Source organism: Taudactylus pleione, unplaced genomic scaffold, assembly GCF_031769625.1.
Source record: "Taudactylus pleione unplaced genomic scaffold, aTauple2 ptg000258l, whole genome shotgun sequence".
Lineage (NCBI taxonomy): Eukaryota > Metazoa > Chordata > Amphibia > Anura > Myobatrachidae > Taudactylus > Taudactylus pleione.
This window is the reverse complement of record NW_028284660.1, coordinates 183,423-195,490: the sequence shown is the minus strand read 5'-3', so window position 1 is coordinate 195,490 and position 12,068 is coordinate 183,423. Positions and strand designations below refer to the sequence as shown.

At 46.5% G+C, this 12,068-nt stretch overlaps 1 protein-coding gene across 2 annotated transcripts in view; it reads right to left on the bottom strand.

Moving 5' to 3' along the window:
* The window catches only part of PIANP (PILR alpha associated neural protein), a 43,041-nt gene that overhangs the window by 5,744 nt on the left and 25,229 nt on the right, over positions 1-12,068 (bottom strand). For both annotated transcript variants that reach the window (XM_088480894.1, XM_088480895.1), the window contains exon 5: positions 4,204-4,386. In XM_088480894.1, coding sequence (XP_088337020.1) covers positions 4,204-4,386 — 183 coding nt within the window. The remainder of the gene's footprint in view (positions 1-4,203; positions 4,387-12,068) is intronic.

The following is a 12,068-nucleotide window of genomic DNA, read 5'->3' as shown; positions in this document are numbered from 1 at the left end:
AATAGAAATAGTCGGCCTCCCACTCTGTGGTCCCCCAGAGGGAGGCCCGTCCCATCAGGCAGAAGGTTTATCTTCCTGCTTGGAAGAAGGGTGCCTGGCACTCCAGGCCTGTTTCTTGGGCTTAGAAGCGGCCTTGGTCGTCGACTGCCTCGGGAAGGACTGACCTTTGGCCTTGCCCTGAACCCGAAAGGACCGAAAAGCAGAACTCCGAACCTTGGTAGGTGCAGAAGCCGAAGGGAGGAAGGCTGACTTAGATTTAGCCAGAGTGTCCACAATTTTGTCCAAGTCTGGATCAAAAAGCAACTCCCCATTAAAAGGTAAGGCCTCCAGCCCCTTTCTGGAGTCAGCGTCAGCTCTCCAAGACCTCAGCCACAAGGACCGACGGGCCGACACAGCTGCAGCCGACACCCGAGAGGTCAGCAGGCTTGCATCTAACGATGCTTCCCCAATGTAGGAAGCCGCATCCCTCATTTGACCTATCAACGCTCTCTGGATCTCCGGAGCATCTTCCGGAAAGGTATCCTCCAAAGCATTGGCCCAGCTCTCGATGGCCTTAGCCACCCAAGAGATGGACGGACAGACCACCGCCCCCGAGAGAGAGTAGATAGACTCCACCTTCCTGTCCGTGGGATCTTTCAGGGAGGAGATTGACGGCAAAGGCAGCGTAGCGCTTTTAATTAAGCGGGTAACGTGGGAATCCACCGCGGGAGGAGTTTCCCACTTCCTGCAATGAACCTCCGGAAACGGATAGTTCGAAGCCAACCGCTTCTGCGGTTGGAACCTCTTGCTGGGCAACTGCCAGGCCCCTGCCATATGATCCGTCAACTGATCGGACGGGAAAAACCGTCAAAGCTACTTTGGCCTTTTTAAAATTTGGGTACTTTGACCTGGGGGCCGGCACATCCTACTCAATGTGACTTAGCCTCCACCTCCTGGGCCCCGGCATCCGAGTCAGAGTCTTCATGGATCTCCCCGTCATCCGAAGACACATCCGTGTCCGTGAACTGAGCCGCCAGTGAAGCCGGAACGCTTGGACGCCCGAGGGGGCAAATCACTGTGCAACATAGATTGAAAAGCCGATGACGAAGCCGCCAGGCTCTGAACAGAGCTGGAGAGGACGTCCACCCAAGGCGGGGGTACTGCCTGAGGATAGCCCTGAAAAGGTACCATCGACTGCTGCGGCACCGTGGGGGATTGCACGTAGACCGGCAAACCCGCATAAGGACCCACAGTCTGAGACCCGGGAGGAGACTGTACCAGACGCGTCACACCCGGGGAACGGGGGATGGTAGGCTGGGGCAACGCCCTAGAAGGGGCCGCAGTCGGGACTGCAAGTCGGTCCGCGATCGACGCCAGCACTTGTGTAAACATCGCCCACGGAGGATCCTGCGCTACCGGGGGTTTAGAAGGTCCAAGTACCAACTGGCACCGCCCACACAGACCGTCCTGAGACAAATCCGCCCCGTCAACTCCTGCCGAACAGCGTCGGCAGGAAACCAACACAGGAGCCACGGAGCGCTCATTCTCCTCATCAGACATGACACAAAATTTTTTGCAATAAAAGTGTCTCATCGAAACGAGGTAAGGCGTATAACACCCACGCACTCCCAAGTATGCAACACAAACAGCCCACAATCTGGTACTGAGTAGCACACCGCTGTATGTGACGGACCTCACAAATACGTAGATCTATATAAGTGAAGTACACAGAAAGAACACCCCTCCCCCACGCACCTGTGGGCCGTAGGAGAAGGAAAGGGATAGGTAAAACGCTGACAGTAAGTAGAAAAAGCACAGACAGCAGCACTAGCAAAAGTCACATACCATGCAGGAAGTTATACTCACTGCACCTTCAGCTACAATCAACCTCCCAGATTCAGTGTCTGGGAGGGCTATAGCGCTGCGAACACTGTCCTGATCAGGGGAGAGGTACGCAGGGGGACCGGTCCACTGGAAGCCTGCCTGGGAGCTCTGCGTTGCTGCCTGGGAAGATGGCCGCCGGAGAGCTCTGAGGAGGAGTGGCCGAGAGAGCACAGCCCAGCGACGCCAGCACGCTTGAGAGAAGGCGCGCTGGGCTGAGGGGAGGAGCCGCTCAAGCTCCTGGTGGTCCAGCGGACACGCGGGGTAATCCACAGAGGGGGGAGCCCGCCGCCGCTACTAGCGCCGCCGGTCTGTCCCCAGAGACCGGCAGCATAAAGACTAGCCACGCTAGCACTGACTCCGGGGTCCTGCTGCGATCCCCGGATCAGTACCGGCGTTGCAGCGCCAGCGGGGCTTGTTGGAGCGGCAGCATGGACGTCCAGATGGACAGTCTTATGCTGCCGCTCTGAAGATAGTAAAAAATTAAAATAATAAAATCTTTAAAAAAAATTAAAGCAAAGCTTAGGGGCTGCTTATGCAGCCCCACTGCTCCAGGGTGACCCGACTCCGGCCAGGCACCAGCTAAAACTGAGGTGCTGTGGCTCGGGGGCGGGGTATAGAGGAGGATGGACCCAAGTGCATCGTGGGAGCAGAAAAGCTTTAACTGCGTGGTGCCCGTGGATCCAGATCCAGCTATACCCCAAGGTCAACCCTGTGGACCCTGAAGTAGAAAGAGAGTTAACAAGGGTAAGTTTTACCATAACTCTCCTTTTTTACTACTTAGTCTATAGATACATGTCTTAGAGCTGAAGGTAGCACCCCGGTTGATATAATTGAAAATAATAATCTATTACACCTATCTGTAGTGAAAAGATGAACCGAACAACTTATTGACACAATGGCAATATTTCATTATGGTATCTAAAATTATGTGCAGGAAACCCACTACTTGTAGTTTATAGTGACCCACCAGCTATCTCCTAGACTCTTCTTCACCTTGTGGACCATCAGTCTCCAGCAGATCATCTTTATTGTGTGATGCTTCCAGTGAATGTGCTATTTGTACAATATATCTACAACACATGGCTACAGGAGGACTAGATAGAGTAGATCACATATGGTCATAATCAGAGACACCTCCATATATAACCCCCCTTCCCTGAGCATTAAAAAATCCCAATCTTGAAATTCAAATTTCCCTTTTTACAGGCTGGGAGCATTCATTGCACCACAGAGTTGAGGAATACCTGTTGCTCGCTTAGTTCTATGCCTGTGACAGGTTTGATGAGCACTCATTTTGAATTACAGTTAATGTCCTAAATTCCTAAAATAACGAGAAATGCACAGTCCATATATACACTTTCTTGATGTGACAACGGTACTTGTGGAACACTTGCACTTCACCTCCCCTGCTCATGGGCACAGCACAGTGACCCTATGGGATAGGTTATTATAGCAGAACTATGGATTCCCTGCTTCTTTATAGCTAATCATTTTTCCACAAATCAACTCTCAGATATGGAAGAACCATTGTTAAAGAGGAAGTAAAGCTAGCACCTAGCATTCATATATGAAAGCCAACTTACCCACTCTCTCAGAACATCTGGGAGACCCATAATTCTTGGGTAGTCTTAAAGACCTCTGGAAGATTGGGGATCCCGACCACTTCTTAGGGAAATTGGCAGGATGGGGAACGTGATAACGTGGTTCTCGACAAATTGTGTCATAGTGTCCACCCTCAGTTTGCTTCTGGAATAGGGTTGCCCATCGACAACTTTCCTTTTCGATGGTCAATGTTTTGTAACCATCGGTGTGAAGCCATCAATGACAAGCAGCCTAAGGCCGCCAGTAGCCATCGGATTGCTAAACGTGGATGATCAATGACCAACCCTACTCCGGAGACAGAAGAATAAATGTAGTGACAAGTATGTATTAAACAATGTGTATTACTGATTTTAAAAATCTACTTGTAATAACTAAAGTGTTTATACTTACTAAATAATCCCACTGTACTCCTTACCAGCAGGCGGCCATGTTGGGAGCTAGATGCCTCTAAGTGTAAGCTTCTTGACTTGTAGTCTATCCCATTAGGACACTGTCCCGATGATGTAGGGGGATCTTCAAGTGTCTTTATTTAAATCAGGAGGTTATACAAGTCGTTAACATTGACCAATTTATTTTACCCTCATGAGTTATAGCTTGGGGGTTTTGTGGTTCTGTAATTCCCTAATACAACCTCTATAAAACCTACATTCTATGAAAAGTATAAATAGGGGACAATTTCTAGGTATGGGCATAGAAACAGGTGACATTTATGGGGGACCTAATAGACATTTTCCTTACTTGCTCGTCCTGCAGGGGACGCCTCTATCATCTAGGCCACTTTTGAAGTCCCCAAGTTTTAGAGGATGCAGCCCAGGGATGTCAGTGTCTGGGGAGAGGTCGGTGAGGGGCTGCAAGCTTCCCTCTTCTGGTAAAGGGCACCGGTCATTGCGATGGTGCCTCCGCTTCTGTCTGCGCTCACAACTGCAGGAAGAGGAGATAAAAGCGTAAGGTGGATGTTGTACATGGAAGCGTACAGTATACATCTATGTGACCGCCGAGCATCATAACTGTCATATGCGCCATACTGTGGCATATGTAGATATTATGCACCCTGTTTTTAATAATTTTTTAATATCATTATACACCACTTAATCTATTTTATATATTTCATAAAATATATACAGTGCGTATTTGGCACACAATTGCACATTTTTTCATTACACACCATATCATCATTTTACTCTGCACAAAATATACATATTTGCGAATTTTGCACACATTTGCAAATTTTTTACACATACTCTTTTTATATAACATTTTACAAAATATACATATTGTATATTTTGCACACATTTGCACATTTTTTTTCATTACACACCATATTATTATTTTACTCTATTTTACTATGTGAGTTTGTACAATATATACAGCCATGGCCAAAAGTTTTGAAAATGAGACAAGTATTGGTTTTCACAAAGTTTGCTGCTTCAATTTTTATGATGGCAATTTGCATATACTCCAGAATGTCATGAAGAGTGATCAGATGAATTACAGAGTCCCTCTTTGCCATGACAATGAACTTAGGGCTCGATTCAGACTCGCCCGCTAGATGCGTTCACACGCAGCGAAAGTATGCAAATCCGAGATCGCACGGCAAGTCAATGGCACGCCCACTATGTCTTAGCGTGCGATCGTGCTGTGTATGCAGACGCCCACCAGCCTGTCTTACGATGCCCACTTTCCCACGTCATGTCCAGGAAGTGTATGCAACCATCGGTAACATCGAGTACCATCGGAAGCGATCGAAGCACTTGTGGCTGACCATACCCTACCGCAAGCACTGCGAGTGATTCAGTGTGATTTTTTAACAATGTGACGTGTACTATGACGCTGCGTCTTATATAAGCACACCTCTGAAACGGCGTTGAGACGCTCAGGCACGCCTGCGTTCGCACTACCACTCCCCCGTTTTCATGGACCATCCCCTATCACCACCCACAACCTGCTTGTCCTGTCAATCTAGCTAGTGAGCTGTCTATGTGCAGCGAGCGAACGCTTCCCGATCGCATAGACTAGTTCACGCACTGTCAAACGTACACATGCGCAAAAATCGTCTGGCTGCGTGCTAACGCAGCCTAGTGTGCGGGTCTGAATTTTAGCCCTGCCACAAAAGGACCAGCTGATGTCATGTCAGTGATTCCTTCTTTAACACTGGTGACAGTGTTGACGAGGACAAGGCTGGAGATCACTCTGTCATGCTGATTGAGTTAGAATAACAGACTGGAAGCTTTAAAAGAAGGGTGGAGCTTGAAATCATTGTTCTTCCTCTGTTTACCATGCTTACCTTCAAAGCAACACGTGCAGTCATCATTGATTTGCACAAAAAGGGCTTCACAGGAAAGGATATTGCTGCTAGTAAGATTGCACCTAAATCAACCATTTATCGGATCATCAAGAACTTCAAAAAGAGAGGTTCAATAGTTGTGAAGAAGGCTTCAGGGTGCCCAAGAACGTCCAGCAAGTGCCAGGACTGTCTCCTAAAGTTGATTCAGCTGCAGGATCGGGGCACCACCAGTGTAGAGCTTGCTCAGGAATGGCAGCAGGCAGATGTGAGTGCATCTTCTAAGCACAGTGCAGCGAAGACTTTGAAGGATGGCCTGGTGTCAAGAAGGGCAGCAAAGAAGCCACTTCTCTCCAGGAAAAACATTGGACTGCTGAGGACTGGGGTAAAGTTATTTTATTCTGATGAATCCCCTTTCAGATTGTTTGGGGCATCTGGAAAAAACGCTTGTCCGAAGAAGGAAAGGCGAGCGCTACCATCAGTCCTGTGTCATGCCAACAGTAAAGCATCCTGAGACCATTCATGTGTGGGGTTACTTCTCAGCCAAGGGGGTGTGGCCCCCAGTATGTGGCCTAGAAGTTGATTGACAGCATGCCAGGGCGAACTGCAGAGGTCTTGAAAAACGCTGCAAATATTGACTCTTTGCATAAACTTAATGTAATGTAGACAAAAGGTCTAAAAACACAGAAGCAGCATACATATATTCACTTTATATGCATATAGTAAGCCTGAAGAAATGCACTCATCAGTCTGGAAACAAACATGTTTTAATTACAAAGTATCAATAAAGTTTTTAACCAACAACCAAAAAAAGTAGCCATTTGGAGCTGGATAAAAGGACCACCCCTAGAGACATAGGGGTAAATTTACAAAAGCTGCGTATCCACTAGCAGATAGTGGAACGAAAGTACGATTACAAGATTGTAAACGTACAGTCGTTCCTCTTCCCCTGCAGTGCCTACATTGAATGATGTGTAGTTCAGTGCAGACACCCTCCCTCATCCCTGAACATGCTCTCAATCTGTCATTATCGGCTGATTGACCAGCACGTTCAGGTGATGATTGATGTCGAAAACGACCAGCGGGAGCTTGCATCGCTGGTCGTTTTCGACATTTTTATGCCCGATTTGTGAACGATTATTGAGCGATTGAACGATATCGTTATCGTTCAATCGCTCATTTTACTCGGCAAGTGGATACCCGCCTTAAGAATCGAGTCTGATCAAGTTTTTTTTTTCAATTCGATTAGCATCGCCGAAACTCGGGTGAATTGAGGCTCCTGAAACTCACAAATGTACTAAGAAGTGAGTTAGCTGAGAGTGAGTTGGCCAATGGTGAAGCAGATCGAGATATCTCCCGCGAGTAGCAAGTTTTGAAGGAGATTACTCACCTGAGATTGCAGCGTCTTCTCTCTGCCTAACTCTCCTGAACAAGCAGCCTGCACATATCTGTGAGATATGTAAAGGCTGCTTGTGTGTTGTCCCTGTAAGAAAAAGGGTTAAATCTTTAAAAAAAATTACGTAGGGTCCCCCCCCCAAAAGCATAACCAGCCCCGGGCTGCTTAGCCTGTCATGGTTCCTAAAATTACGGGGGGAAAAAATGTAAGGTTCACCCGGAATTTATGAACCAGCACCTGGCTGCAGGGCCAATGGTTTTAAGTATAGGGGGGAAAAAAATGCGTAGGGGTCACCCTATATTTAAAACCAGCACCGGACCCAAACCGACCAGGGTGTAATGCCACAGCTGGGAGACCCTATCACCGGGTCTCCCCAGCCAAAGCATTTACACCCCAAGCTGGTCAGGCTAAGCCAGGGATCTCAGAGTAGGTGTGGACCCCCACAAGAAGGTGTTCCCCCCCTCTCCCGAAACTACAGGCTTAGTCTGAAGTCCGGGGCTTTTCCCCACACCCCTGGGTTGTGGGTATGGGGGTAATAATAGGGGAAATAGTTAAAAACTATTGTATTTTACAGTGGAACTACAGTTGCCAGCATGCCTGCCCTTTTGCACTTGTGGAATTACAAGTGCCAGCAGGTAGCCGACACCCGTACCCCCACTGAAAAATAAATAGTTAAATAACATCAGTACATACACATTGTATACAGTATAACTTTAATACATACACCTGTCCCACTCACACATACAGTACTTACCTGCTGCCAGATGTTCACGTCTGCTTGTCCCGTAGATAGAATCCACTGGGAGTACCTGGGAAAAAAAACAAAACAATACTCACCTACATCCTGGCGCCGGTCTCCGTAGTATCCCCAGGTCTTGTCAAAAAAAACAAACCGAGTGACCCAGACCGGACACATACATTAGTGGTGTACAGTATGTGTGTGACCACATACACCGCTACCCGGCTCCTGACTGCTTAGTGTGCACTGTCAGGAGCTGGCAGCCAATCAGCGGCCGCTAACTGTAGAGCGGCCACTGATTGGCTCCGGCTTCTCACAGTTCCCACATGGGCTGGTCAGTCGGTCAGGAGCCGGAGCCAATCAGTGGCCGCTCTACAGTTAGTTGACCATCATCGGTCCTCCGCCGGGACACAGCGGTCAGCAACACAGACTGAGAAGGGAGCCGCTCGTTTACAGCAGTCCGGCAACAAGAACCACCAAGACTACTGACAGGCGGCAGTTGAACACTGCATTGGAAATCGCCTGACGTCACGCAGCTGACTACCGGAGGGAAATGAAGAGTCATGGTAAGCATGGGGAGAGTACCCTCATTGCCTATCCCACAATACCTGGAGCTGTCAGTCTATTTGTGCTCCACACCAGTTGTGCACAAAAAGAGCTTTAAACATGTCAAAGGAAAGAAAATATTTTTAAATTGTTTTTATTATTTTATTTATTATAAAGTTTTTATGTGTTGTGCATTTTACTTGGCTTACATATACATATGATTTACACCACAGCGCTCATCGATATATTTTTTACAAGTGTAATAAAGGTTTTTTTGGTTTTTTTTTTAAATTGAGTTAGGTTGAGTTAAGTTATTATTGGATATTTATCCTTTTGAAAACATTATATGTGAGCTGGTGCAACAGCCTCTAGTTTGTCTGCAAACTTGGGGGTTTATTTACTATAGGTCAGTTTTGTGTTTTTGGTCGATCTTCCGTAGATTTTGCAAACCGACCAAAACCCGGCCATTTACTAAAGTCAGCACCCACCAAAAACAAACAAAAAAAAAAGACTTTGGAATACTGGGACAAAAATTTATACTTTCACTTAGAAAAGAATAGGATCCACACATATACTAAAGGTCGGTTTTAAAACTGACGGCAGTTTAAATAAATAGGTGTCCCGGCAAAACTACGGGAAACCCGCCCAAACAAAGGACCTGCCTGTGGCAGGCAAATTTGGGAGGAGCACTGCACAGATCACTATGATATGTGCAGGCTTCTTAGGCGTAAAAGCAATAGAAAAATAAATAGTTAAAGAAAAAAACAAAAAGTTCCCCCAATTAACATTCAATTGAAGCTGAAACCTTGTCGGATGATAAATAGCCATTTTTTAGACACAAACAGTTTAGAAAACGACCACAAACCAACCTTTAGTAAATTTATCCCTTGGTCAAGATGGTGCACACAGATTCAAGTAGGTATTTACTCTCCTGTATCTGGAGACAGCGAGATAATATAGATCTGCAGATAATTTTGTGGGGAGCCTGAAAAATATGAAGGTGCTGTGCAAAAGTATAAATTCAAACACCAGAATCCAGCCTCCTTCCAGAGTCCAGCCTCTTACCAGCGTTCAGAGTCCAGCTTCCTACCAGGGTCTGTCCAGAGTCAAGCTTGCTGCCAGTGTCCAGAGGTCCAGCCTTCTACCAGCATCCAGCCTCTTGGCAGATTCTAGCCAACTGCTAGCATAACAGAGTCCAGTCTCCATCAAGAGTCCTGTATCCTGTCAGAGTCCAGCCTCCTTCCCCCTAGAACCACCTCTTTCATTAAACCTTTCCATTTTCTCCCAATATATTGCTTAGTTTAGGATTTGCATGTGCGGGGATGAGGGCTGTGCCGGGGCTGAACGAGTGGACGTTCAGTCTAGGCACATCACTAGCTATACAAACGAGAGCACGACAGCAATGTCGCAATCGTGTTGTCGTTTGTATATCGCTGAGTGGATACCCCCCATTACATAACTTAATTTCTCAAAGTAGGAAAGGACATTAGATTTGTCTTTATTACGTTATAACTTTTTGTGTTTGAAGGCTGTTGTTTGTTTTGTTTATTACATATGGCAAAGTGAGCCTAGAAAATACACTTGTCCGACGGAATGTAACTGGAAGGTGCAATATGCGTCCCTTTAATAATGGAAGAGAAGACCTGATCTCTGGCGCAAATGCTAAGTGTTTATAAAAGTGACAGACTGACTATACATATGGACTTTGCTCAATGGTTACAATAGTCTTGCTTTGTTTACCTTGATGCAACCCTCAGTAAAGTGACGAGAATAACTAGACAATATGATTGCGATTGACAGGGGAACATAATTGTCCATGTAGAGTTTTGTGAGGTATAAAAAATATCTCTTCCTCCAACACCAATATAATCCCTGTTTTTTCCTCTTCCTTCGACTGATCCCCTGAAAAATTGTAAGTTATAGCAGCAGTACAGTGGCCTCACTGCTCTGGGGTCCTAAGTTCAATTTCAACCAGGGTCCTATCTGTTAGCAGCTTGTATGTCCTGCCAGTGCTTGCATAGGTTTCCCAAAGGTGCCCCAAAACATAGACCGATTAGTCAGCTGTCGTTTAAAATGGGCTCTGGTGTCTGTGTGTTTCTGTTAATGAGCATAGACTGTAATCTCCAATAGGACATGCCATAATGTGAATGATGAATATCCTCTGTACAGCACTGCCTAATATGGTGACATAATAGTGAATTCACTTCTAAAATACGAGCATCTCGGATGCAAGGTCACGTCCGAGCGGAGTGTGTTTGTAATGTAATTTGTTCTGTGGGGGGAAGCAATATTCCTCTGCTCTGCTGGAGAGGAAGTCACGCAGTAAGGGTATTGAAGGACACAGCAGGAAGCCACTCAGAGGTACCACAATTAGCAGTGCATAATGGCCTGCAATTATTTATTTACCATAACTGGGTGCATTTTGCAAATCGCACATTTGGTCGTTATTTGGGGGCGGGTTTTGCAAATATATGCTCAAAGGTTATCAAATATTATGTCGTACAATGTTTGCCTATGATTTTCTTTTCACTCTTTCTGTGCTGATTAAACTCCAGGCCATATAGGAAGTGCGCTGTGTAATGTTGGACAAAGAAAACCTCGAATGTAAACGCCCCTCTCACCAAGCAGTGCGTGTAGAATAGAATTCTGGCCTCTCACCAAATCGCCAATCTTCTAAAGTGAGGGTAAAAGGTTCTCCTCCAAAAGTGGCTTGTCCTATTAACGTAACAGGCAAATCCTGCTTCTCAAGAATTGTCATGGATATAGTAATTCATCAAAGAAGCTGCTGCTACTGCCAGCTCATCTCCAGAAAAATGGATCTGTCTCTAGAATGATGACTGGGATGGAGTTTTCAGTTTTCAGTGGCGGAGCTAACATGGGTGCAATTGTGTGTTGCACACAGGTCCATAGATCCAGGAGAGCCCTACGCTGCACACTTCCGACTAATTTGCCACTGGTGCTGCCAGTGCTGTGCCCCCCAAAATCCTTCCCCTACTTATGTGCCAACTGCACAAAAGCTAGTTCTGTCTTTGCTCTCTTGCATGCACCATCTTTCTGAATATATCACTGGAAAGGTGGCGCTACCGGGAACATGTTTTGGGGGAGCCCACTGCTCATAGACCCCCCAGCTCTCAAAATGCATCTGTCGGTTTTCAAATCAAAGGGTAATGCCACTAAAATATGGTTTTGCAGGAATTAAAACAATAGAGTGTGGCATCCAGCAGTTTTCCCAATTGTCAACAGCAGGAAGGGCAAGTGCATTCAGCTCCAGCCATGGAGAAAACCTGGTGTTGGGCTCCAGGAGGTGTTTGTAGGTCAATTTTCCTCCTGCAGGGGTCCGCAACTACGGTCAAGATGCAGATTCCCCTGTGCTGCAATTTCTCTTCTCTCTGGTAACTTGGGTGTCCCAAAATTTAGTTTTTGGACAGCTGATGGGGTTTATCAAACATTTTGCCACCATAAACTGACAGGATGAGTTACTCTGCCACACCATTGTCTACTAGCTTTATTGGGTTCCTCTAGATGTCAGTAGAATTTCGTCACTGACCTCTCCCACTGGTGCCACTTACTCAGCGATGTGCTGCCCCACCAGTTGCAGGATGTTCATGTTGCGCCTAAAATCACTTGTGTAGCCGAAGCAC